The sequence below is a fragment of the Phaseolus vulgaris genome, chromosome 9 (genome assembly GCF_051622355.1).
Source record: "Phaseolus vulgaris cultivar YP4 chromosome 9, ASM5162235v1, whole genome shotgun sequence".
In the NCBI taxonomy this organism is placed as follows: Eukaryota; Viridiplantae; Streptophyta; class Magnoliopsida; order Fabales; family Fabaceae; genus Phaseolus; species Phaseolus vulgaris.
This window is the reverse complement of record NC_143506.1, coordinates 27,436,533-27,458,855: the sequence shown is the minus strand read 5'-3', so window position 1 is coordinate 27,458,855 and position 22,323 is coordinate 27,436,533. Positions and strand designations below refer to the sequence as shown.

At 33.9% G+C, this 22,323-nt stretch overlaps 2 protein-coding genes across 6 annotated transcripts; both read left to right on the top strand.

The window, feature by feature from the left end:
* The first annotated feature begins 6,133 nt into the window (after nt 1-6,133).
* Nucleotides 6,134-13,217, top strand: LOC137820813 (tetratricopeptide repeat (TPR)-containing protein). 4 transcript variants are annotated; one of them, XM_068625071.2, is made up of 11 exons: nt 6,134-6,355; nt 7,299-7,494; nt 8,507-8,599; nt 8,678-8,779; nt 8,854-9,021; nt 9,151-9,239; nt 11,183-11,304; nt 11,444-11,625; nt 11,913-12,197; nt 12,422-12,569; nt 12,697-13,217. In XM_068625071.2, exons 1-11 carry the CDS (start codon nt 6,201-6,203, stop codon nt 13,068-13,070), a joined length of 1,914 nt encoding a protein of 637 aa, XP_068481172.1. In that variant the 5' UTR covers nt 6,134-6,200; the 3' UTR covers nt 13,071-13,217. The 4 variants fall into 4 exon arrangements, 2 of the variants coding, with proteins under 2 accessions (XP_068481172.1, XP_068481171.1); XM_068625070.2 differs by having other exon boundaries at nt 7,278-7,494; XR_016515535.1 differs by having other exon boundaries at nt 6,151-6,355; nt 7,278-7,494; nt 11,444-11,671.
* Nucleotides 13,218-15,211: 1,994 nt separating this feature from the next.
* On the top strand, nt 15,212-20,499 carry LOC137820108 (Haloacid dehalogenase-like hydrolase (HAD) superfamily protein). 2 transcript variants are annotated; one of them, XM_068623932.1, is made up of 9 exons: nt 15,212-15,642; nt 16,045-16,115; nt 16,462-16,620; nt 17,076-17,142; nt 17,469-17,564; nt 17,896-17,942; nt 18,148-18,228; nt 19,391-19,510; nt 20,236-20,499. In XM_068623932.1, exons 1-9 carry the CDS (start codon nt 15,298-15,300, stop codon nt 20,273-20,275), a joined length of 1,026 nt encoding a protein of 341 aa, XP_068480033.1. In that variant the 5' UTR covers nt 15,212-15,297; the 3' UTR covers nt 20,276-20,499. The 2 variants fall into 2 exon arrangements, with proteins under 2 accessions (XP_068480033.1, XP_068480034.1); XM_068623933.1 differs by having other exon boundaries at nt 15,215-15,642; nt 20,228-20,499.
* Nucleotides 20,500-22,323: the final 1,824 nt, after the last annotated feature.

The window sequence follows — 22,323 nt, the reverse complement described above, 5'->3', positions numbered from 1 at the left end:
CTTATATAAAAATTACTTAAAATAATTATTTTTAGCATTAACAATTATATAACAATTCAAATGATTTAGTTTAAGTTGCTCCACATTATTTATGCCCAAAGACATACCAATAACATTATGTTAATCCATAGTCATAAATTCATATTCATATCCATTACATTAAAATATACTTCAAATTTAATTTTTTTTTTTTGAGAAGTTCTAAAATTTAGAATAAAATTATACCTATACTATAATTACACTCTTGATTCACATGTTTCGTTTTATTTTCTATAATTTACGTTATTAAGGAAATAATTATTATTAAATTATATACACAATTATGGTATGTGATATTGTACACAATTATATGTAATTAATTTAATAATTATAGAATCTTATGATTAGTGGATCCTACCTAATTAGCATGTAATTTGGAAATAGAAAGTTTGCATACACTTGTATATATTTGCTATACATTAAGTGATATAAATACACACAAGAGAATAAGGAATAAGAAATGTCTTTTTTTCTTACCATTTTCTTATATAGTATCATAGCACCTTGGTGCTCTGACAGTCTCTCAATTTTTATCCCCTAAATAAGATATCATGTCTGACAAAGAAGGCACCAGTAACGCCACCAAGTCGGCTGTCATAGATCCAACCAATCCCTACAATATTCATCATTCAGACCAACCAGGACACATGTTGGTGTCGACCAAACTGAACGACGCCAATTATCAATTCTGGAAGACAACAATGGTACACGAACTCACGACGAAGAAGAAACTCGGATTTGTTGACGGTACCATAGAAATGTCGTCACAAGAAAAAGACCCATCCCAATTCGAATTGTGGGATCAATGTAATTCCATGATTCTTTCATGGTTAAGTCACTCTATCGAGGCAGAGATAGCCGCATGGGTAATTCACGCGAAGACCGCCCGTCAAGTTTGGGAAGATCTCCGTGACCAGTTCGGACAGAAGAATGGGCCAGCCATTTTTCAAATTCAGAAGGCAATAACAACCATGTCCCAAGGTACGATGTCAGTGGCTTCATACTACATCAAACTCAAAGCGTTGTGGGATGAACTTGAGCTATATCGTTCACCCATAGTTTGTAATAAGGAGCATCAGATCGAGAAGGAAGAAGATAAACTGATGCAATTCCTCGTGGGGTTGAATGATTCGTTCAAAACAATCAGGTCCAATATTCTCATCATGAATCCTCTACCAAATGTCCGACAAGCATACTCTCTGATTGTGCAAGAAGAAACACAACAACAGATGAATTCAGATCCTGGCGAGAATTTTTCAATCGCGACATCAGTACAGTGTCGATCTGCCAATTGGAAGCAATCAAAAGGTAAGACCTGTGAACACGGTAACAAACCAGGTCATACCATAGACGAATGTCGTACTTTGAAATTTCATTGCATATACCGTGATAAAAGAGGACACACGGAAGATAGGTGTCGCATAAAAAATGGGACGTGGAACTCCAATGGGCGTCATGGCCAACAACAACGAATAAAAAATAACCCCAAAAGCTCTCATTCATCAGCAACAAACATGGCAAATTCCTCTTCATTACCACATGACAGCAATGAGTCTGATAGAAACCTTGTACAAGGGTTCACTGCCGAGCAAATTCAGCAATTGGCAAAGGCTATTTACTCGCTCAACAATAATGGTAAAAGTGAAGTGTTTATAAACGCTGCAGGTCTATTTGCTCGTAACTCGTCTATTAATTCTGCTTTTACAAAACCATGGATTTTGGATAGCGGAGCAACCGATCACATTGCATCTGATTCACAATTTTTCACACACACTTCGTCATCATTTATTCCAAATGTTAATCTGCCCATAGGCTCAACTGCTGCCACCTCATCTACACACACGATTAAATTCAATGACAATATCACTCTCAAAGATGTTCTTTGTGTTTTTTCTTTTAAATTTAAATTTCATGTCTGTTAGTAAGATAACGAGTGCACTAAATTGTTGTGTCGTTCTTTTCCACATGGTTGCATCTTGCAGGACTTGGCCACGGGGAGGATGATTGGTTCGGGTAAACAATATGCAGACTTATACTACATGTCCCTTCTTCCAAACCAAGTCCACACGTCGCAAATTTCGACCGATCCTACTTATGGCACAAGCGTCTCGGACATCCTTCTCCGGCACGTCTACAACTTGCATCTTCATTACTACCTATCAATAAAAATCTCATTTCCATTCATAATAATTGTAGTGTTTGTCCCAAAGCTAAAAGAACATGACTACCTTTTCTTTAAGCATAATAAAATCTCATTCTCTATTTAATTTATTGCATTGTGACATTTGGGGTCCTCATAAAACCCTAACTCATTTTGAAAAACATTTTTTTCTCACATGACTATACTAGATGTACTTGGCTATTTCTTATGAATCACAAATCTAAAACCTAACTTCTCTTAGAATCATTCATTACATTTGCACAAAATCAATTTCAGACATTTATTAAAACCATCCGCGTTGACAACGGATTGGAATTTATTTCAATGCATGATTTTTTTATCAAAAAAGGTATTGAATGTCAATGCACTTGCGTCTACACTCCTTAACAAAATGGAGTAGTAGAACGCAAACATAGACACGTTTTAACACATCATGAGCCTCTTATTTCAGTCCAGTTTACCATTAGAATTTTGGGGGAATGCGTTTTAACCGTCACATATATCATTAATCGCTTGCCATCACTTTTACTAAAAAATAAATCATCTTTTGAGCTACTATATAATCAACCACCTTCACTTTCTCACCTAAAAACTTTTGATTGTCCGTGTTACGCAACTGTTATTTCATCTAAGCAAAAATTTGATCAGCACGCCCGAAAATGCATCTTCATTGGTTATCCTACAATAAAAAAGCATACAAATTATTTGATATAGATGTCACCTTCCATGAAAGTGTTTTTCCATTCTGCCAACACTCTCAGATGCAATCCTCACATCCATTACTAGATATTTTGTCCGCCATTGACATTGACTTACCCACTCTTGTCCAACATTCACTTGATCCACCATCTTATCCTACTGAACCTCCAGCAGATCAACCTTCTTCTCCCACGCCAGGAAGTCCTGCACCCATTACCGAACCTTCTCCAGCCAACCTTCCTGTTCGAAGATCAAGTCGCACATCAACCCCACCTTCCTGGCTTCAAGACTACGTAATGGGATCCCAAGCCAATCATTTGACCACTGCACAAGACCGGCCGAATGGAACCAGGTATCCTATGCATCATTTTCTTTCTAGTTCACGATTTTCTTCTACACATAGTGCATATCTCGCTAACATTACAACCACCAAAGAACCTCACACTTATGCTCAAGTTATCCTTGATCCAAATTGGCAAAAAGCAATGGACGAAGAGCTTTCCGCCTTGCAGCTAAATCAAACGTGGATCTTGACATCGTTACCTGCTGGGCAGAAACCCATCAAATGCAAATGGCTCTATAAAATAAAGTACAACTCAGATGTCAGCGTCGATAGATATAAGGCACGCCTTGTCGAAAATGGGTACACTCAGATTGAATGTGTTGACTATTCTGAAATTTTTTCACCAACAGCAAAATTAACAACTTTGAGGTGTCTCCTCACCATTGCAGTAACTAGAAATTGGTTTACTCACCAGCTAGATGTGCAAAATAGCTTCTTACATGACACATTGCATGAACTTGCCACCCGGGCATCATCGACAGAGGAGAACATTGTATGTCGACTCAACAAATCCCTTTATGGTCTCAAACAGGCATCTCATGTGATTAAATCTGCAAGATTTCAATAGTCCAAGACAGACTACTCTCTATTCATAAGACAAAATAACTCATCATTTACTGCCCTTCTGATTTATGTGGATGATATTCTTTTGACAAGAAATAATTTGACAGAAATTCAATGTGTTAAAGATTGTCTATTACAATAATTTCGCATTAAAGATCTTGGAGACTTAAAATATTTTCTAGGGATTGAATTTTCTCGTTCCAAAGTTGGTATTTACATGTCACAAAGAAAATATGCGCTTGATATCTTGCAGGATACGAGACTCACAGGTGCTTGTCCAGACAAATTTCCAATGGAGCAAAACTTAAAACTCACACCAGACGATGGAAAGTTGTTAAAGGATCCAGTCAAATACAGACGACTTGTGGGACAACTGATATACCTCACGGTTACTCGGACCTTAAGTCAGTGCTCCACGAAAACCTCATTGGGATGTTGCAATTTGAGTCCTAAAGTACATCAAAGGATCACCGAGACAAGGATTGTTATTGCCATCCTAGAACAATTTGACATTGACAGCTTATTGCGACTCAGACTGGGAAGTTTTCAGACAACTCGGATATCAGTATCTGGGTATTGTATTTTTATTGGTTCCTCTATTATCTCATGGAAATAAAAAACATCTGCGAAAGCAAAATACCGCGCGATGGCCAATACTTGTTTGGAGATAGTTTGGTTGCGATATCCGTTGCAGGATTTAAAGGTGTCATGTAACTTACCAACTCAACTTTTCTGTGACAATCAAGCAGCATTACATATAGCAGCAAACAGTCTTTCATGAACGCATAGACGGTCACATTGTGCGAGAAAAATTACAAAAGCCGGGATAATCAATCATTCATATCTTCATATGTACCGACAAAGTATTAGCTCACAGATAGATATTTTTACGAAGGCATTAGACAAGGAACCGTTTTTGACGCTGCGACACAAGATGGGGTTCATGATCTTCATCTACCAACTTAAGGGTATTAAGGAAATAATAATTATCAAATTATACGCAATTATTGTATGCAATTATTGTATGATATTGTGCGATATTGTTCACAATTATATGTAATTAATTTAATAATTATAGAATCTTATGATTAGTGGATCCCTACCTAATTAGCTGGTAATTTGGAGAGAGAAAATCTTCATACACTTGTATATATTTGTTATACATTAAGTGATGTAAATACACAAAAGAAAAAGAAATATTTTTTTTCTTACCAGGTACATTTCAACAATGCATACAAGAAGAAGTGAATAAAATAAAAAATATCATTGTACTTATTTGGATTGTGAATGAGTCATCTTTTCTACAAATTTCAGTAAATTCGATCTCTAGTCTCACTTTAAAGTGAAGTGGATATATATAAAATGTACTCCAACATTCAACTCAAGATTTAATATTAAAAATATATAATAAATGTATACATTTATTTTAATAGAAGAGTATATTTATATTTATAAAATCATAATAAACCTCCAATATTCTCGACCGGTGGATTAGTTGATGAATTAATTTTAATTTTAGAGTAAGATTTCGTTATTATAAATATACTAATCATTAACTATGAAGATTGGACACTCCTCTTAAATGATGTATTTGTGTCAGACACATGTATTAGACATTGATACTCGTACGACACATATTGGTGAAGTGTCAAATTCAAAAAATATAAATATTTGTTGGATTTCTAACAATTCTAGCACGAGTCTAACACAATTTTTTTTAAAAAAAAAATACATTAATTTTTTAAAACTCAAATTTATTGTATAAATTTTTATTATAATTATAAAAGTAAGAAACAAATCATTTTGAACCAAACATGACAAATATATTTTTACTAAAAAAAACTGAAACATAGTACACATAAATCTTCATTATCAATTTATATAATTCATAATTATATAATATATAAATTCATATATTGTATCCTACATTTTAAAAATTATGCTTATCAAACATGAAAAGTATATTTTTACTAAAAAAAAAACTAAAACATAGTACCCATAAATCTTCATTATCAATTTATTTATGTAATTCATAATTATATAATATATAAATTCATATCTATATCTATAGTATCCTACGTTTTAAAAATTATGCTTAGTTTTCGTGTGAGTTTCCGTGTTACATACATCATTAATCAGTATGCTAATCATGAAGAATGTTTATTAAGTTTGAAATTATTTTAACCACTTTAACTAAATGATATTTACGGGCCCATGTCGTGCTCGAGGTCACGCGGCCACTTACGTAACAATCATTATTAAAACTAAAGTAAAATGTTTTAGACTATATTTTATAATAGTGAAACCAAATTTATAAAAAACGAAATGAATTAATCCCAGCGAGTGTACATATAAGAGGAAAACGCGGAATGCGAAACCTAACTAACACAAGAAATGGAGGAGAAGTTGGGAGTAGCAGAAGAGACCTCTAACTCCAGGGTTCTTCACCAGACGACTTCCAAGCTCGTCGTTTTGGCCGACCTCAACGTTGATCCTCCCGAAGCCGACGACGACGACTCTTCCCTCCTCCCTCCTCCATCGATTGTAACGTAAGACTTTCTTTCGAATTCTCCCATCTTTTGAATTTTCCCTTTTCATCTTTTCATTTCTGATTTTTCTGTATTGGAGAACCAATTGAAATGTCCAACTTAGAAACTTACCAAAACTAAGAGGTCTTAGCCAGAAGAACATTCATTTTTTAAACTGTGCGTAAATTTGAGAGAATTTCGGAAACATACAGTTTTCTTTTTTTTTGTTGCTGTATTACAATGGCTGTTTGTTTCGGGTGGGTTCTTTTGAATGTATGTAGAAAGTCTAGGAGGATGGATAAAAGGTTTTAATTTTGTTGAATGTAGTGACTTTCATAACAGACTGTGGTGAGGTACACGAGGTCTTGTAGGGGAAAATTATAAGGATGAATATAGTGATATTTTAGAATTTTGAAAGGACTAAAATGTGGTGACTTTTTAGCTCTTTGACTGATTAATTTTTAGTTTTTTATTAGGAAACTAACATAGTCACATGAGTAACATGGATAACCAACTTCAGGTTGAGGGTTTACTCAAAAAAATAAAGTGTAAAAGGAAAATACTACAGGTTATTCCTTGGAATGTATAAGCCTGCATTTTACTGTGATTTCCCATGTAATTTCAATTTTAGAACTTCCTACTTATTGATTCCTTAACTAATGTCCTAAAGGTATTAGTTAGTAGCGCCCAATATAAAAAATATAAGTACTTCTTTGTTCTGTGTTATAATATGATATATTGTTCATTATGACTTTTTTCTGCAGTTTTCCATTTTGCTATGTACAAGATCTGTTTTCTTGCTTATTACTCGTTTAATGGTCACCAATATTCCCTAAAAAGCTGTTTGATGGATGGTGGGACTTATTACTGGAAAAAGAATGTCTTAGGCTTTTAGTATCTGTTTGTTTCTTCTTGTCATTTATAATTTTTAATGAACATATAGTTTGGCAAATGATGAAAGCAGTCAAGATAAAAGTTTGTTGTCCAAAGAAACTGATAGCATTGAAGGTGAAAGCAAAAAGTTGAACAAACTGGGCAAATGTCGTTCCAGACTTAGCAAGACAGATTCTTCTCTTGATTGTGGAGCTGATGCAGATGGTGATCAACATGTTCAAGGACCTCCTTCATCTCGAGAGGAAAAAGTTAGCAGTGTGAAGACTGTAAGTTTACTCTAAAGTCGTTAGATATTGTCCTCATTTATTCAAAACACCCTACTTTTAACCACTAATAAGTTTGTGTGTCCTTGAGAATTATATATATATATACACACACACACACACAGAGGACATATGAAGGTGAGAACTGTTGGTTATTTTGAGAAATGAGAACTATAAATCGGGACTATACAATCATACATGAAAGGTCAAGATTGAAAGTTAGTTAGTCGTCATATGATTACTTAAAATATCATGTCTATTTTTTCTTTTAACCTAGATCGTTCTTATGTAATCTAATAGTTAGTCGATACATGGGCAATCAGATAAAATTTCAACTGTTATTTCCAGTAAAATATGACCAGAGATTAGTCATGCTGATCGAGATTTTCTTTAACTCATATTTTTCTTTATTAGATAAAATATTTGTAGCCATCCAATTTGAGATGTGGTATATATGGAAACCAATTGAAGATGAAGACATTTTCTTGTTCCTATGTTACCATTAAGAACAAAAACGTTTTCTCAAGTTTTGAACATGCTGTAGCTGTTATGAATTGTTACTGAGTTTAAAATGCTGTATTTCTTGGGAAAAGGTGACTTGGTGATGCACCAATATTCAAACATTATTTTTCTCTGTGCTTCCTTTCTATCTGTAGAATGGCAGCATGATTTCAATATCAACAAAATTGGTTATTTGTTGTTTTGCTTATATGTAACTTATTATAATGGGTTTTGTTTGATATGGATCTATGACCGTGAATCAAGTCCACTGCTTGCTGTTCACTCAACAGTTAACTTACCATGATTGATTTTAGTTTGTTTTCTTTCTTCTAAACTAATCACCTCCTTTCCATCACCGGTTGTCTATTTAGCAAAGTGGGACATTGTAAAGCCAAAACTGTAATTTTGAAACTAATAATTTATCGTTATGCCACGGCAATTTTTGGTGTTGTTACTATTATTGCTATTGCTGTTCTTTTTGTTTTATTACCAACAAAATAAGTTTATGTTATAGGGCTTGGTTCATGTTGCAAAGAAGATGCCCAAAAATGCTCATGCTCATTTTATACTTGGCTTGATGTACCAAAGATTAAACCAGCCTCAAAAGGTACCAAGCAGTGCTTTCAATTTTACTTGTTATGATTGATACATATAGCTTACTAGTTGTTCATTAAAAAAATTTCAGGCTGTGTTGGCTTATGAGAAGGCAGAAGAGATCTTGCTCAGACCAGAGGCTGAGATTGATAGGCCAGAGTTGCTTTCGTTAGTTCAGATTCACCATGCACAGGTACAATGGTCTTAGTTTGATGGATTAATGATTCTAATATCTCTGTTCATTAACATATTTTACAATCCTTTTAGTGCCTGTTACTAGAAAGTTCATTGGAAAATAATTCTGATAAAGAACTTGAACCTCGTGAACTTGAAGAGATTCTTTCTAAGCTGAAAGAGTCAATGCAATCAGATGTTAGACAGACAGCTGTATGGAACACACTGGGTTTTATCCTTCTTAAAACTGGTCGCGTGCAGGTACAGATACGTTTGCTTTCCTTTGTAGTTTAATGTTCTTAAGGCATATATGATGTTTCTGTGTCAATATTTGATGTGAATACATTTTCCCCTTTGCTTTAACCAATGTGGCTTCCAATGCTGGTGTAGAGTGCTATCTCAGTTTTGTCATCATTGTTGGCCATTGCACCAGAGAACTATGATTGCCTAGGAAATCTTGGGATAGCTTATCTTAAAACGTAAGTATGAATGGTAATTGTCTCTGTATAATTTGGGTATTATTTTTTTAATTTTTTAATAGAAATAGTGCCTTTTAACAAATTCTTGATCCATCCTTGAGCAATAATTTACGGTTTGGTTTATCTTTTTTGCTGTTTAATTAATATTTAGCACTGGGAAATGTGAATTAAGCAATTTGCTGAGGAAACAATGATAAGATCCTAAAAGAACATTGAGATTTATAAATAATACCGTTTTATGAAAACTTACAGAAATCTCAATTTTTAAGGAAATATATTTTAAAAATTATAGATTAGGCCGCAGGAAATTCGTATCGAGATTTGCTGTTAGGATCCAATTGCAAAGGGTGGAACTTGAGTCCCACATATGGGATTGTATAGGCTAACTTTTGTGGTGTCATTGTGTAGTTCTCGAAGGCTTTATCAATTTGTAGAGTTTTCATTACCTGTAAAGGAGTGGTACTGCTGGTGATGTCAGCATTTTAGTGTTCATGTAGGACTAGTCAAAGAGCTACTGAGCAGTTAGCCTGTGTGGGATGTTGGAATCTAATTCTAGGTTATGAGATTTGATTCTCACATTGGAAGTATGAGATTGTACTGTGGTGTTTCTTTATAAGGCCTTGGGCTCCGACTACAACTGCTACCTTTTGTGCTTTAGGTTCTCATCACTTGCTAGGATGGACGGATACCATACAGGATGTGGATACATAAACACATGGACTCGGCAATATCATAGGAGTCAATAGCGGTGTGGAGCAGCCACCCTCCAAAACCGTTAGTGGGATGATGGCTATATTTAGATCTATATTGTACTATATGTGTGTGTGTATATATCTATATCTATATGTATATATGTAAATAGACACGGACATAGATATGCTTAAAAAATATAGGGAAAATGCCTAAAATGAAAATCATATTCTGATTAAGTTTCATACCTAGTTCCAAAAGAAAGATGCAAAACAACATATCTACATGTCCAAAATAGGAAATCACAAGAGGTTGGCTGAACTGGTTGAGTGGCAGAGTTTGGTTGGCCAGATGAAGCCATTGCAGCTGAACAGAAAAGAAAGAAGAAAGAATGGTGCAGTTTTAGTTAGAAGTTGCGGGTTAGGTTGGTAGGGCCACTGGAAGTGTGATCGGAAACCTAATTGGAAATGCTTCTGGAAATAGAGGCAGAAATAGTGGGTTATAGGTTAAAATAGGAAGTTACCTTTTACCCTTAATGAAAAAAGCACACCTAAACGACTCCATTTTCCAGCCAGGAGTTTAGTCCTTTGGGTAAAACCTAAATCGCATCCATGGCCCTCCCAAAACTGAACAATCTGTGCGCTTTGACTGCTCAACACTGCACAACAGCCTCAATCCTGAGGGGCGTTGCTAACTCGCTATTGACTATAATGGGGAATACAACAAATTTTAAAAATTATAGGAAATGATGTGTATATAATTAATATATTAATTAATTTAAAGTTATCCTCAAATAAAATTTTAAATTACCCTTCACAATAAAGAATTAATGATTTAAAAATTAACATCTACCATTATAAATTTAATTAATACAAAAAATTATATTCTTGTGGTATTCTAATCTTTATTGGAATACAAGATTTTTAAAACATATATAAAAGTGCAACTGAAAACATTTGAAGTGTCGATGCAGTGTCCAACCTGGATACATATTTGACATGGTTCCCCGCAGCCACTATTTAGAGGTGTCTGTACTTAGCTTGCACATCTAAGCAATTGTGGCTGTCACTTTTATGATATAACATTTAGGCTTCCTATTTTGGGTTAGTACTCTCCGGAATATTGCATTGAATTATTTGGGAAATACTAATCCTTTTGTGGCTTTAATTAGAATGGTTTTTATATGAATTTTTATTCAGTTTATACTTTTCCTCACTAGTCAATACTGTAACACCGTTTATCTTGCCTTGCAGTGGGAATTTGGAATTATCTGCAAAATGTTTCCAACAATTGATTTTAAAAGATCAAAATCATCCTGCAGCTTTGGTAAATTATGCTGCCCTTCTTTTGAGTAAATATGCTTCAGTTGTGGCAGGTACTTTTATTGCTCTGTGGCTCTAATCTCTCAATTTTTGTGGGATATTACCTTTCTTTCTCATTTATTCTTAAATAGATGAAGAATTTTTCATAGTATTGTTCTTACTTTCTGTTATATGATTCTTCATTAATGCCAGGTCCTGGTGCAAGTGCCTCTGAAGATGCAATGGCTGATCAGATCATGGCTGCAAATGTTGCCAAGGAATGTTTGTTGGCCGCAGTTAAAGCAGATAGCAAATCAGCCCATCTATGGGCAAATCTTGCCTATGCATTTTCTGTTAGTGGTGATCATCGAAGTTCCAGCAAGTGCTTGGAGAAGGTGCTCATGGCTCCTTGCTACAGTCATTTATAGCGTATTTATTGAGGTTGTTTATTGGTTTCCTGGTTCTTGTTATTGGTGGAAATATTTTTGCGATCCTTTCATCTGTATATTTTTCATAATTAAAATGACAAGAATTACTCTCATCTATTAGGTTTGTACGTATTGCATAGAGTTAGTGGCACTTTTGAAGTTTCCACCTCACCAAATGAAAATCAGCCTGTGGAAATTCTGTGATCAGCATTGACTTTTGCTAAATTTTTCCTTCCGTTGCCATTTCTTTGTAGGCTGCCAAACTGGAACCCAATTGCATGTCTACTCGATATGCTGTTGCTATCCATCGAATAAAGGAGGCAGAAAGATCGCAAGATCGTAGTGAACTGCTTTCATGTGCTGGAAATGAAATGGCCTCTATAATAAGAGATGGTGATTCATCCCTGGTTGAGATTCCAATAGCATGGGCTGGGCTTGCCATGGTTCACAAGGCTCAACATGAGATAGTGGCAGCATATGAGAGTGAACAGCACGGGTTGAGAGAAGTTGAAGAGCGTGCTGTTTGCAGTTTAAAGCAGGTAATATGTTTGCTTTCTTCTAGTTATTATCCTAGAATTACCTAGCTTTTATCTTAATTATCCACTTGCTAATTGAGGTTTTATCAGCATATAGTGTTGTGTACAATGCGTAAGTCTTTCATCTGCTTAATTATTTCAGCTAAAATGTCACAACTCAATTCATTTGGTGTTTCTATTATGATATAGTTTGTTATACGTTTGGCATGTCATACATTTTCCACCAGGCTATAGCAGAAGATCCGAATGATGCGGTGCAGTGGCATCAGCTCGGCGTTCATAGTCTCTGTGCTCGGCAATTCAAAACATCACAAAAGTACCTCAAAACTGCTGTTGCCTGTGACCAGGATTGCAGCTATGCATGGTCTAACCTAGGTATGCTCTATCTGTCTCAGCTGTACTAGGAATGAGCATGTTCTCATCTTCTACTTCAGTGCTTCCCTCGCTGGATCTCTTTCTGGAGAGTTTTTAGATAATATAGTTGTTCATAATGCATGTATAGGTGTCTCACTACAACTATCAGAGGAACCAGCACAAGCTGAAGAAGTGTACAAGAAAGCCTTGTCTTTGGCAACAACTCAACAAGCGCATGCTATATTATCCAACTTGGGAATTATCTATCGCCATCAGAAACAATATCAACGTGCGAAGGCTATGTGTACAAAGTCACTTGAACTGCAGCCTGGGTATGCTCCTGCATTCAACAATCTGGGTCTTGTGTTTGTTGCTGAGGGTCTTTTGGAAGAAGCCAAGTATTGTTTCAACAAAGCTCTCCAATCAGATCCATTACTGGATGCAGCTAAGTCTAATATGATTAAGGCAGTTGTCATGTCAAAGTTATGCAAAGGCCTCTCCTCATGCGCTCTTAAAGAATGATATTATACTCCCTCAAGGATAGCTAGTTTTTTTTTTTTTTTTTATCTTCCAATTTCGTTCATTAAAATGGGTAAAAGAGAATGTACTTGTATCATTAGCGCTTTCAGAATAGCAATTGAGTACATAGATTTTTCTTTTTCATTTCAACTTCATTTTCTTCAAGCTATATATGATTGTGATTATACGGGCCACTAAGAAATAAATTCCATAAACTTGTGACAGGTAAAAAGTGCTTAGTTCACCAATCACTCTTATCAAAAATTGGATTGAACTAACTGATTGGATAAAAACCAGAGCCATATCGAATTTGGTTAAACATTCAGGTTGGTATTTTAGTTGACCAGTAAGAATCGATAAACCTGGATTTGAACTGATAAGAATTCGTGTTGACTCGGTTGCTGCAGTACATCAAAATATCATTAAAGAAATAAAGCAAGCAAAAGAAAGTGGCAGGACCAAACCACATACAAAAAATTTTACTTAACAAAAGATGGGATATCATCCACCAAACTAATTCCTGAAGAAATTCCATGTACCACAAGTTTATCAGTATAACTTTTTCCCACTATAAAAATGCGTGAAACTCTAAAATATATATGTTTGATGAGCTGAAGACAATTTTTCAGTCTGTTTCTTTAACTCAAAAGGAATCAAGGATGTATCAACAATGCTTCAATCACAGATAAATAATCACATTCCAACCAAAAATGCATCCACCCCATCCACCCTCTGCTATAAAAAACTTCAATGGCCAAAATATAACCCACAATTTCAGGATAAAAAAACATCCTTGACAGTAAGTGGAGCAGCAAAGCATCTCAAAGCATTCGCCAAATTAAAAAGTTATCAACTTTTTTACGCTAGTTAAAAATGTTAATGTCATTTAATTATATTCATAAACATATTTTTATGTGTTTTTAACTGGAGCTTAATTTCAAGAGTAAAATAAAGTTATTCAAAAATAGAATCTCAATTATTAGAAGAGTATTTTTAGATAATGTCATTAAATAAGATGAAAGAAATTGAAATTGGCTTATATTTAGGTTCATAAAAAAATGTTTACTGATAATTAAGTATGGAGAGAGTATATCTTTAGTAAAAAAAAGGTAAATTGAATATATGTTATTAGTTTATACAATTTAATTATTGATTTAATTGTTTATTGACGGACAACTGTGATTCAATCCTGGACTTATCATTAAGATGATAATACGGGCTGTGCTGATCTGGCCTGTTTTGATCCATTCTGCATAATAATTACTTGTATAAGCAAAAATTTTAAAAAATTACATGCAAATATTGCAATAATAATTTTGTTTCAATATTTCACATGTTTGTTGTACCTCATGAGATCATTGATAATAAAATTTAAATAAATATAAGATTTATGACATTTAAATAAATTAAATAAATATAAGATTAAATGTACATCAAATAAATATGTCAAAGTTAAATATTTGGTGAATAAAAAAACATAGAAAAAAATTATAAAATTAAAAAATATAGTTCGTTGCTAGATTTCAATAACATTAATGAATTTTTTATTAGAGGTTAAGAGGGTTAATCCATCCCACCTCATCATTGATATATTCACACTACGGATTATTTGAAACAAGTGAATCAGTGGGTTAAAGTAGGTGCCTTTTCTGGTGAGCTCTCTAGCAGCCTGCATGGTGAAATCCACACTGTCATCTAACCCATCATGTTCTAGTAATAGTGATACCAATGAACAACTTTTCAGTTTGTGCAAATGTAAAACTACCACACACATATATACCATAAATGTAAACCTCACTAGAGGAAAAGAATTAAGTTTCTAGGTATTATTGGTAAAACATATTTTGTAATTATTCATCTTATAATTTTACTCATAGGAACATTTTTTTTGCCACAGACAAAATATATTCTCTCCAACAAATTTTGTATGCCACGTCTCGTCCATTGATTCATTAGTCTATAGTAATTATGGAAGAGATAGAGAATATGATGAATGAAATAAAAAGTTTGAGAAGCCACTTTTTCAGTTTGTTTGTGTGGACAAAAAAATCACTTTCCTTAAGAAAAAAATTATTGTTCCACGTGGCGAGTGTTGAGAAGGCTGAACCTAATCGAAACCTGTGTTGGACGTTGGAAGTTGGAACCAAAGAAACAGATAATAAGTTGAAAATGAATCCAATGATGAATGGAAGGGAAAAAAGGAGTAGAAGGTCTGTGAAGTGTGTGATCAATGGCAGCTTCAAGTAGCATCATCTCCTTCTCTTCTTCTTCACTATTCACTCCAACAACACCTCAACCAAAAACCCATTGCCTCCTCAAACACACAAAGCACAATGATCATCTTCCACCATCTTCCTTCACAACTCTTTCTTCTCTTAGGATTTCAAGACCAACAACAACCTTTGGAGTCTCTTCAACCACAAGGGTTAATGTTCCTCCTCGTAGGTTGAGTTGTTCAGCCTCTGCATCTTCCTCTTCCACTCTTCCCTCGGCTCTTCTATTTGACTGTGATGGAGTCCTTGTAGATACTGAGAAAGATGGTCACCGCATTTCTTTCAACCAAACCTTCCAAGAGGTACACATACATACACTTTTAAGTTATGTTATGCATACACTTTTTTTCCATTAAGAATCCTGTGATTGTAACCATGTTGGAGTTGCTTAACTCACTCTTGGTAGACTCTACAATGCTATATGATGCAAGTTTTCTCTTATGAGTGGCACAATTATCTCACAATTCTTACAAACTGTTGAAGAAATGTTGTACGTAATAACTACTCTTAAGAACTAACACGTTTGTTACTCCAGTTGAACTACTACTCCAATAATTGAACTGCATAAGAATTGGTTTTAAACTTAAGAATCACATGAATTACTCCCATTGGGGATGCTGAACTGGTTCTTAATGCTTTCTTTCTTGGTTCACTTTTTTCTTTAACAAATGTGTTATTGGTTTGTCCCTGTTTTTATCATGCAGAGAGATCTGGGCGTTACATGGGATGTGGACTTGTATGGAGAATTGCTCAAAATTGGAGGCGGAAAAGAAAGGTTTGCCTCTTGTTTAGAAACATTTTGAAACCAAAGTTTAAAAAGAAACAGTTCACTACAAGAGTTGCATTGCAGTCACAACAAGGTTTTTGAGTCTGATGGGATAGCACTTTGTGACTGCATCAGCCTCATTGCAGAGTTTGTGCAATATAAAGGATTGTGAAAAAGTAACTATTGTAATAACAGCCGCCATTTAAATCTTGACTGCAATTTAAAAAACACCTCTAGATTAATAAAATTGGACTTGGATTGGTCCCATCTAAAGACGTGAGTGCTATAGTTGAATTCATCTTTTGAATGAATTTCAAGTTATACTTGACGTGCCTTTTTTTCTCTGTTTTACCAGGATGACAGCATACTTTAACAAGACAGGTTGGCCTGCGAATGCCCCAGCAGGTGAACAAGAAAGAAAAGAATTCGTTGCTTCACTTCACAAACAAAAGACAGAACTATTCATGGCTCTTATTGAGAAAAAACTGTTGCCTCTTCGTCCAGGTGTTGCAAAGTTGGTTACTATCTGTTCTTTTATCAGTTGCAAAGTTTAAAATAAAACCATTCCTTACCCTCCATCTAATAGTTGTTTTACCATTGGATTGATTTGTTTCATGATTTGATGTTGGAAGCTTTTTGACCAAGTAATTTTTTGCTGCCTCCATTCTTCATAATTAAAGTTTAGAACAACTTGATATTTGGGATGGTTGCTTCAGCATAATTTTATTCAAACTGGAAATTCAAGAGAAGTAGTCACTTGCCAATTAAATAGTTGATTAAGAACATGCAAAGCATCCCATATCATGAGTTCCTGATCTTGTTTCTTCCCTAAACTTTAATCTAATATTGTTTATGCTATCATTCAATTTCTATCTAACACTCATGGTTTTTATGTTATGTGTGATTATCAAGAAAGATAAAGCTTGTGCCTTGTCTTATTGCATGTTTCGTTTTCTATAAAAAATATAGGATTATCGATCAGGCTTTATCTCAAGGAGTCCAAGTTGCAGTTTGCAGCACTTCCAATGAAAAGGCGGTATGCATAATCAATTAGCTATTCAATTCCTTAAATGAATCTGTTCTGAGTTATGGGAGAATTGGCTCACTGATCCTTATTTCATAATATTTTATAGATTCAATTCCTAATAGACCAATAGTTTATAGACTAATGGTCATATATTGACATTGCTGTATGATCTTCAATGAATCCAGTCCTAGCAATTTGAGCTGTTAATAGGTCAACTTTCAAATTGTAATTACTTATTAGAATAATTGTCAATGAGTGAATCATATTCCACTGGTGATTGGATCCACATTTATTTGTTATTTCATCTTCAGACCTAAGTTGTGAGTTGATTTTAGGTCTCTGCAATAGTATCATTCTTGCTGGGACCTGAGAAAGCAGAAAAAATCAAGATATTTGCAGGAGATGTGGTTCCCCGTAAAAAGCCTGATCCAGTAAGAATTCCATCCTTCTAATTGTTAGATTTTTCAGGGACACAATCAAAGTATGCAGAGTCCTATTTTACAACCCTGTATATTAACATTCCATTCAATAGAAATCAATTAAAAAACGAAACTCAATTATTAGAAGTACTTCTATGCTCAAGTATGAAGTTAAGTATCCAGTTTAGTGTTCTGAAATCTTCAGTGATTCTTTCTATAAAAAGTTCTGTTGGGGTATAGCTAAGCTACCTAGTAGTATGTTAAAACTGAGTTATGACTCAATGATTGAATTCACAATATGGCTTGATCTAGGCATCTAATTGCATCATGTTCTTTCTGACAGGCCATCTATTTGTTAGCAGCCAGTACTCTGGGTGTTGAATCTTCAAGGTATGTCACTATGGTAGTGCCTAGGTGATAATAACTTGTGCTAAAAATTTTATTCAAATAAGAAGCCTTAAATTTCTGCACTTCATGTTTAGGTTTGACTCAGCAGGTGTATTTTATGATGGCTTAACTCAAGTCTTTTACATTCACTTTTTATTCATTGGCATGTAAGATTTGAATGTGAAATTTCATTATTTGTTTTCTATAGATGTGTTGTGGTGGAAGACAGTGCCATAGGCCTAGCAGCTGCTAAAGCAGCTGGAATGACATGTATAGTAACAAAGAGTGGGTATGTTTCTACTTACTAAATGGATGCAGCTTTGTGTTTTCTAAATTTCTACTTGATAGGGAATATGAATACACTACTTGTTTGATTAGCCTCTTCATTAGTATTAGCCTTTGCCTAATTGGAATTAAAGTGCTGATAAAGACATTGCAACTCTATACTAACAGACAATTTTGTTGGTATACTAACAATTTAACTTCGGCTAAACATGCTAGAGTAACTGAGGCAATCCTAATACTTACATTTTTTGTCCATTAGTAAATGACATTCTTTTGTAGGAATACCATGAAAATGTTTATCCAACCTTACAATATCTAATCATATTTGAAAACAACGTAAAATACTTCAGCACATAAGCATCTTTGTGGAACTATTTTTGTCTGTGATGTAAAGGCTGCACAGTGATGTTACAGCTCTTAATGCCTTGTTATCCACCAAAAAGTTTAAAGTGGACACAGTCTTCATTATTGAAGAGAGATAAAGTAACTGACAAAGTAAATGAACAACTGATTGACACAGTATATGATGCTATATCTAGCAACGTTGCTAAATGCTTTCATGCATAGCTTAAACATTAACAATAGATTGGGTTTAATGCCTCAAGATTCAAGGGACAGGTTGTGTCTCAGCATGCTTTTCTCCTCCACAGTGATTAATATCTTGGCCTAACATAACTGGAAGACATTTATTTTTTTAACTGATTAGGTTGAGGGTATTCTTAGCAGATTTTCTTTTTTTTCTTAAATTTTATGGTTAACTTATCTGTGGTTGGAAATCTGCAGTATAATATAATGCAACCCCTTTTCCACATGAACCTGCTTTCCATGGTAATTAAGTGCTGACCATATTCAGTTCCAATAAACTTTTGAACCTGATAAACATACACCCATAATTTTAAGGTATATGGGAATAAAGGAAAAGAGAAATAGAAGAAAAAAAATGGAAAGATAGATACATGTTACAAGTGATAGTGCCAATATGTGATGGGAAAAGAAGAGAAATAAGAGATGAAAGAGAATTTGGTGTATTTTAATACTTTTCCTTTTTTGTCTTTTGATTTACCTATAAGATGTTTGTGCAAAAACTTTCTCAGTAACATTCTTAAATAGAAGTTGGTTTTGTGAAGATGATGTTGGTTTACACTGATTGTTTCATCCAAATGCAGCTATACAGAAGATGAAGATTTTTTAAATGCAGATGCAGTCTTTGACTGCATTGGTGATCCTCCTGAGGAGAGATTTGATTTGGCATTCTGTGGTAACCTTCTTGAGAAGCAATACGTGAGGTAGCACAACTCTAGGATTTTGTTTCATTAATATTTCTATCTGTGCCCATCTTGACCTATGTGTTCAACCCCACCCTTCCAAGACAATGATGAAAATATCACCATGGCTTCAATAAAGAATCTTCATTTCTTTTCAAGTGTACTTCTTTTACTATCAAACAAATAGAATGGAGGACACTTAAAACCTTAAATTAACGCTGGAAGTTTAAAGCTTCAATCTCTTGTAAACTAAAAAAACTTACTTAGGGTGCAGTTGTTAGACTTTGAGACCAAATTTCAATTTCAGCATGGTTTCCGTTTAAGAAATGCGCTAATTTCATGTCACGTAATTATATGATAGTACTAAACTACTATAATAACTTCTTTTGTGAATAAATGTGTATCGAAGTAAGGGTGGCAATGCCAGCCCACAATAAAATAAGAAAAAATAGATTTACTATTTTGACAGGTTTACTCGCTTAGGTTTCGCATAACTCACTATCCACATTAGATAAGTACGGAACAGGTCAGTTTGCTAATCAGCAAAATAATAAAAATGATATTTCTTCATGTACCCCCTCAAAAAATGCAAATTACATCTTCTAGCTTTTGCTTTATTTATATATATATATATATATATATATATATATATATATATATATATATATATTACAACTGCATTAATATTTTTTTTATTTTTAATAAAATTTTAATTTTCTTACGCGGGTTAGCACGGAGGTTTGCAGGTCATTCCTTGTGAGGGACGGGCCAATGCATGCGAGGTAGGTCAATACGGAGCAAGTTCGCCAGTATTGTCATCCCTAATTGAAGGTCCCTTATTTAGTTCTATTTCTTAAAATATTTTATTTATTTATTCATATGATGTTATATAATATTTGTTTAAAGATTTGTTATTGTAATAGAGATTATGGCAATATGTGAAAAATAAGAAAGACACAATAAGGGAGACTTGAATTATGTTTTATTTAATTTTAAAATTCTTTTCATAATTATCATGTGATGATGAGTACTCAAATAATGGTTTTGTTTGTCTAAGGATCAGACAAAGACTTTTGCATTTCGTAGAGTATAATAGAGATAACTTTACAATTTAACTAATTTTCTAGACTAATGCGTCTTGAACATGTATTTTCAAAAGTAGATCTCCTTCTTCTATTAGTTCAAGTGATAATAACATGTAATATAATGGAGACAGGGAAGAGAGAAAATACATACAAAATTTTTATATTGGTTTGTCTTTCGAAACAAACTACATTCACTCATAACTAATCATTTAAGTATTTTTTTCATAAGTCATTCCAAACATAACGAGTATTCTTTCAGTTCACAATCACTCATGGTTGACCGTATTGAGTATTCTTTTTCAAGTGATTCCTAGTTCAACCAAGTACATTTCTCAAGCCACTTCTGACTCAACTAAGTATTTTATCTCAAGCCACTCGTGACTCAATTGATAACTCTCATTTTCAAGCATATTGTCAAATTTCTAACCTGACTTTGTTATCTCGTTGTGGATAGTGGATCATGCTACAATTTTTGTAGTATTAGGTTAGTTCAAAAGTGAACTTGACTACCATTACTCATCCAACATCGTATAAACTTCATTCGATTTTAAAATATGAGAATATGGTAGTCAACCACCAAGTGAAAGTAAAGCTTTCCATAAGGTACTGAGGAAAAAAAATTATGCGATTTAATACCAATGGAAGCTTGTGATGTTTGTTAGGACGACCTTGACAATTTAATAATAATACCATTCATGAAGATCGTACTAATAAAATAGTTTTCACTTAAAAGAAAATTAATTTTGTACTTAGTTCTTTATCAATTTCTCAAGTGGTAGTTTACCAAGAACAAACACATCAGAAAATGGAGAAAGAAATAAAAGAAAAGAAAGAGAAAATTGTCTAGTTCTCCTAGGACAAGAGCTTAGGAAGATAGGGTGGACAAGAAAATCTAGAAAGAAATTTTGAGTTAAGGAGAAAAAGAAAAGAAAAATCATTGAACTCTTCTTCTTTAAATAAATTTTATGTTGATATGCTAAAAGAAGTTGAGCAATTTCAAGAAATACGACAACCACAAAAGAAAGAAAAATAAATAAATAAAAAAGAAATTTTCTTTTAAAGTCATGCGCCTTTGTTTTGCTTTTAAGAGGCACATGAATTTTAGAAGTCAAACTTTTCTTAATTATATTTTGGAGAACATTGCTTTTCTTGAACTTTATATATATGTTATTTAGTGTTTAGTACAGGTTGTGTTTGATCCTAGAGGAAAAACATGAACCTCAGACATTAATAAGGTTGAACACCCAAGAAAAGAGGACAACTCTAGGATGAAGAAATGTATATAGTATCTCAATGAATATTTATACAAAGAAGATTATGATTTTAGTAACCATGTATTGGGTATGATTGGACAAGTGTCACCCGACTCTTTCCTAGTGAGTTATCTTTACCTCTCGAGGTATTGTTCGCTTTGGATGTCAGTGTTCCGTCACAGTTTTGTCCTGAAAAAACGTCTCTAAGAATGAAGGGATGATGAAGTATATAAACTGTCATTAGTCTCGACTCTTGAACTATGTAGAACTATATTGACATACATAAACAAACCCTTGACCTTGACTCCTAAAGTACATGGAACTATATTCACATACGAGAACACAAATATTATTTGACTTTTTTAACACGACCCGCTGATAATATTAATCTTATTAAAGTAACCGTAACTACAAAGGTATATGATTTCCTTTAAATATAATTAGTCTTCTTTTATTTTTTTCAATCACGTTACTCCACTCAACTTTCTTTTTTGAT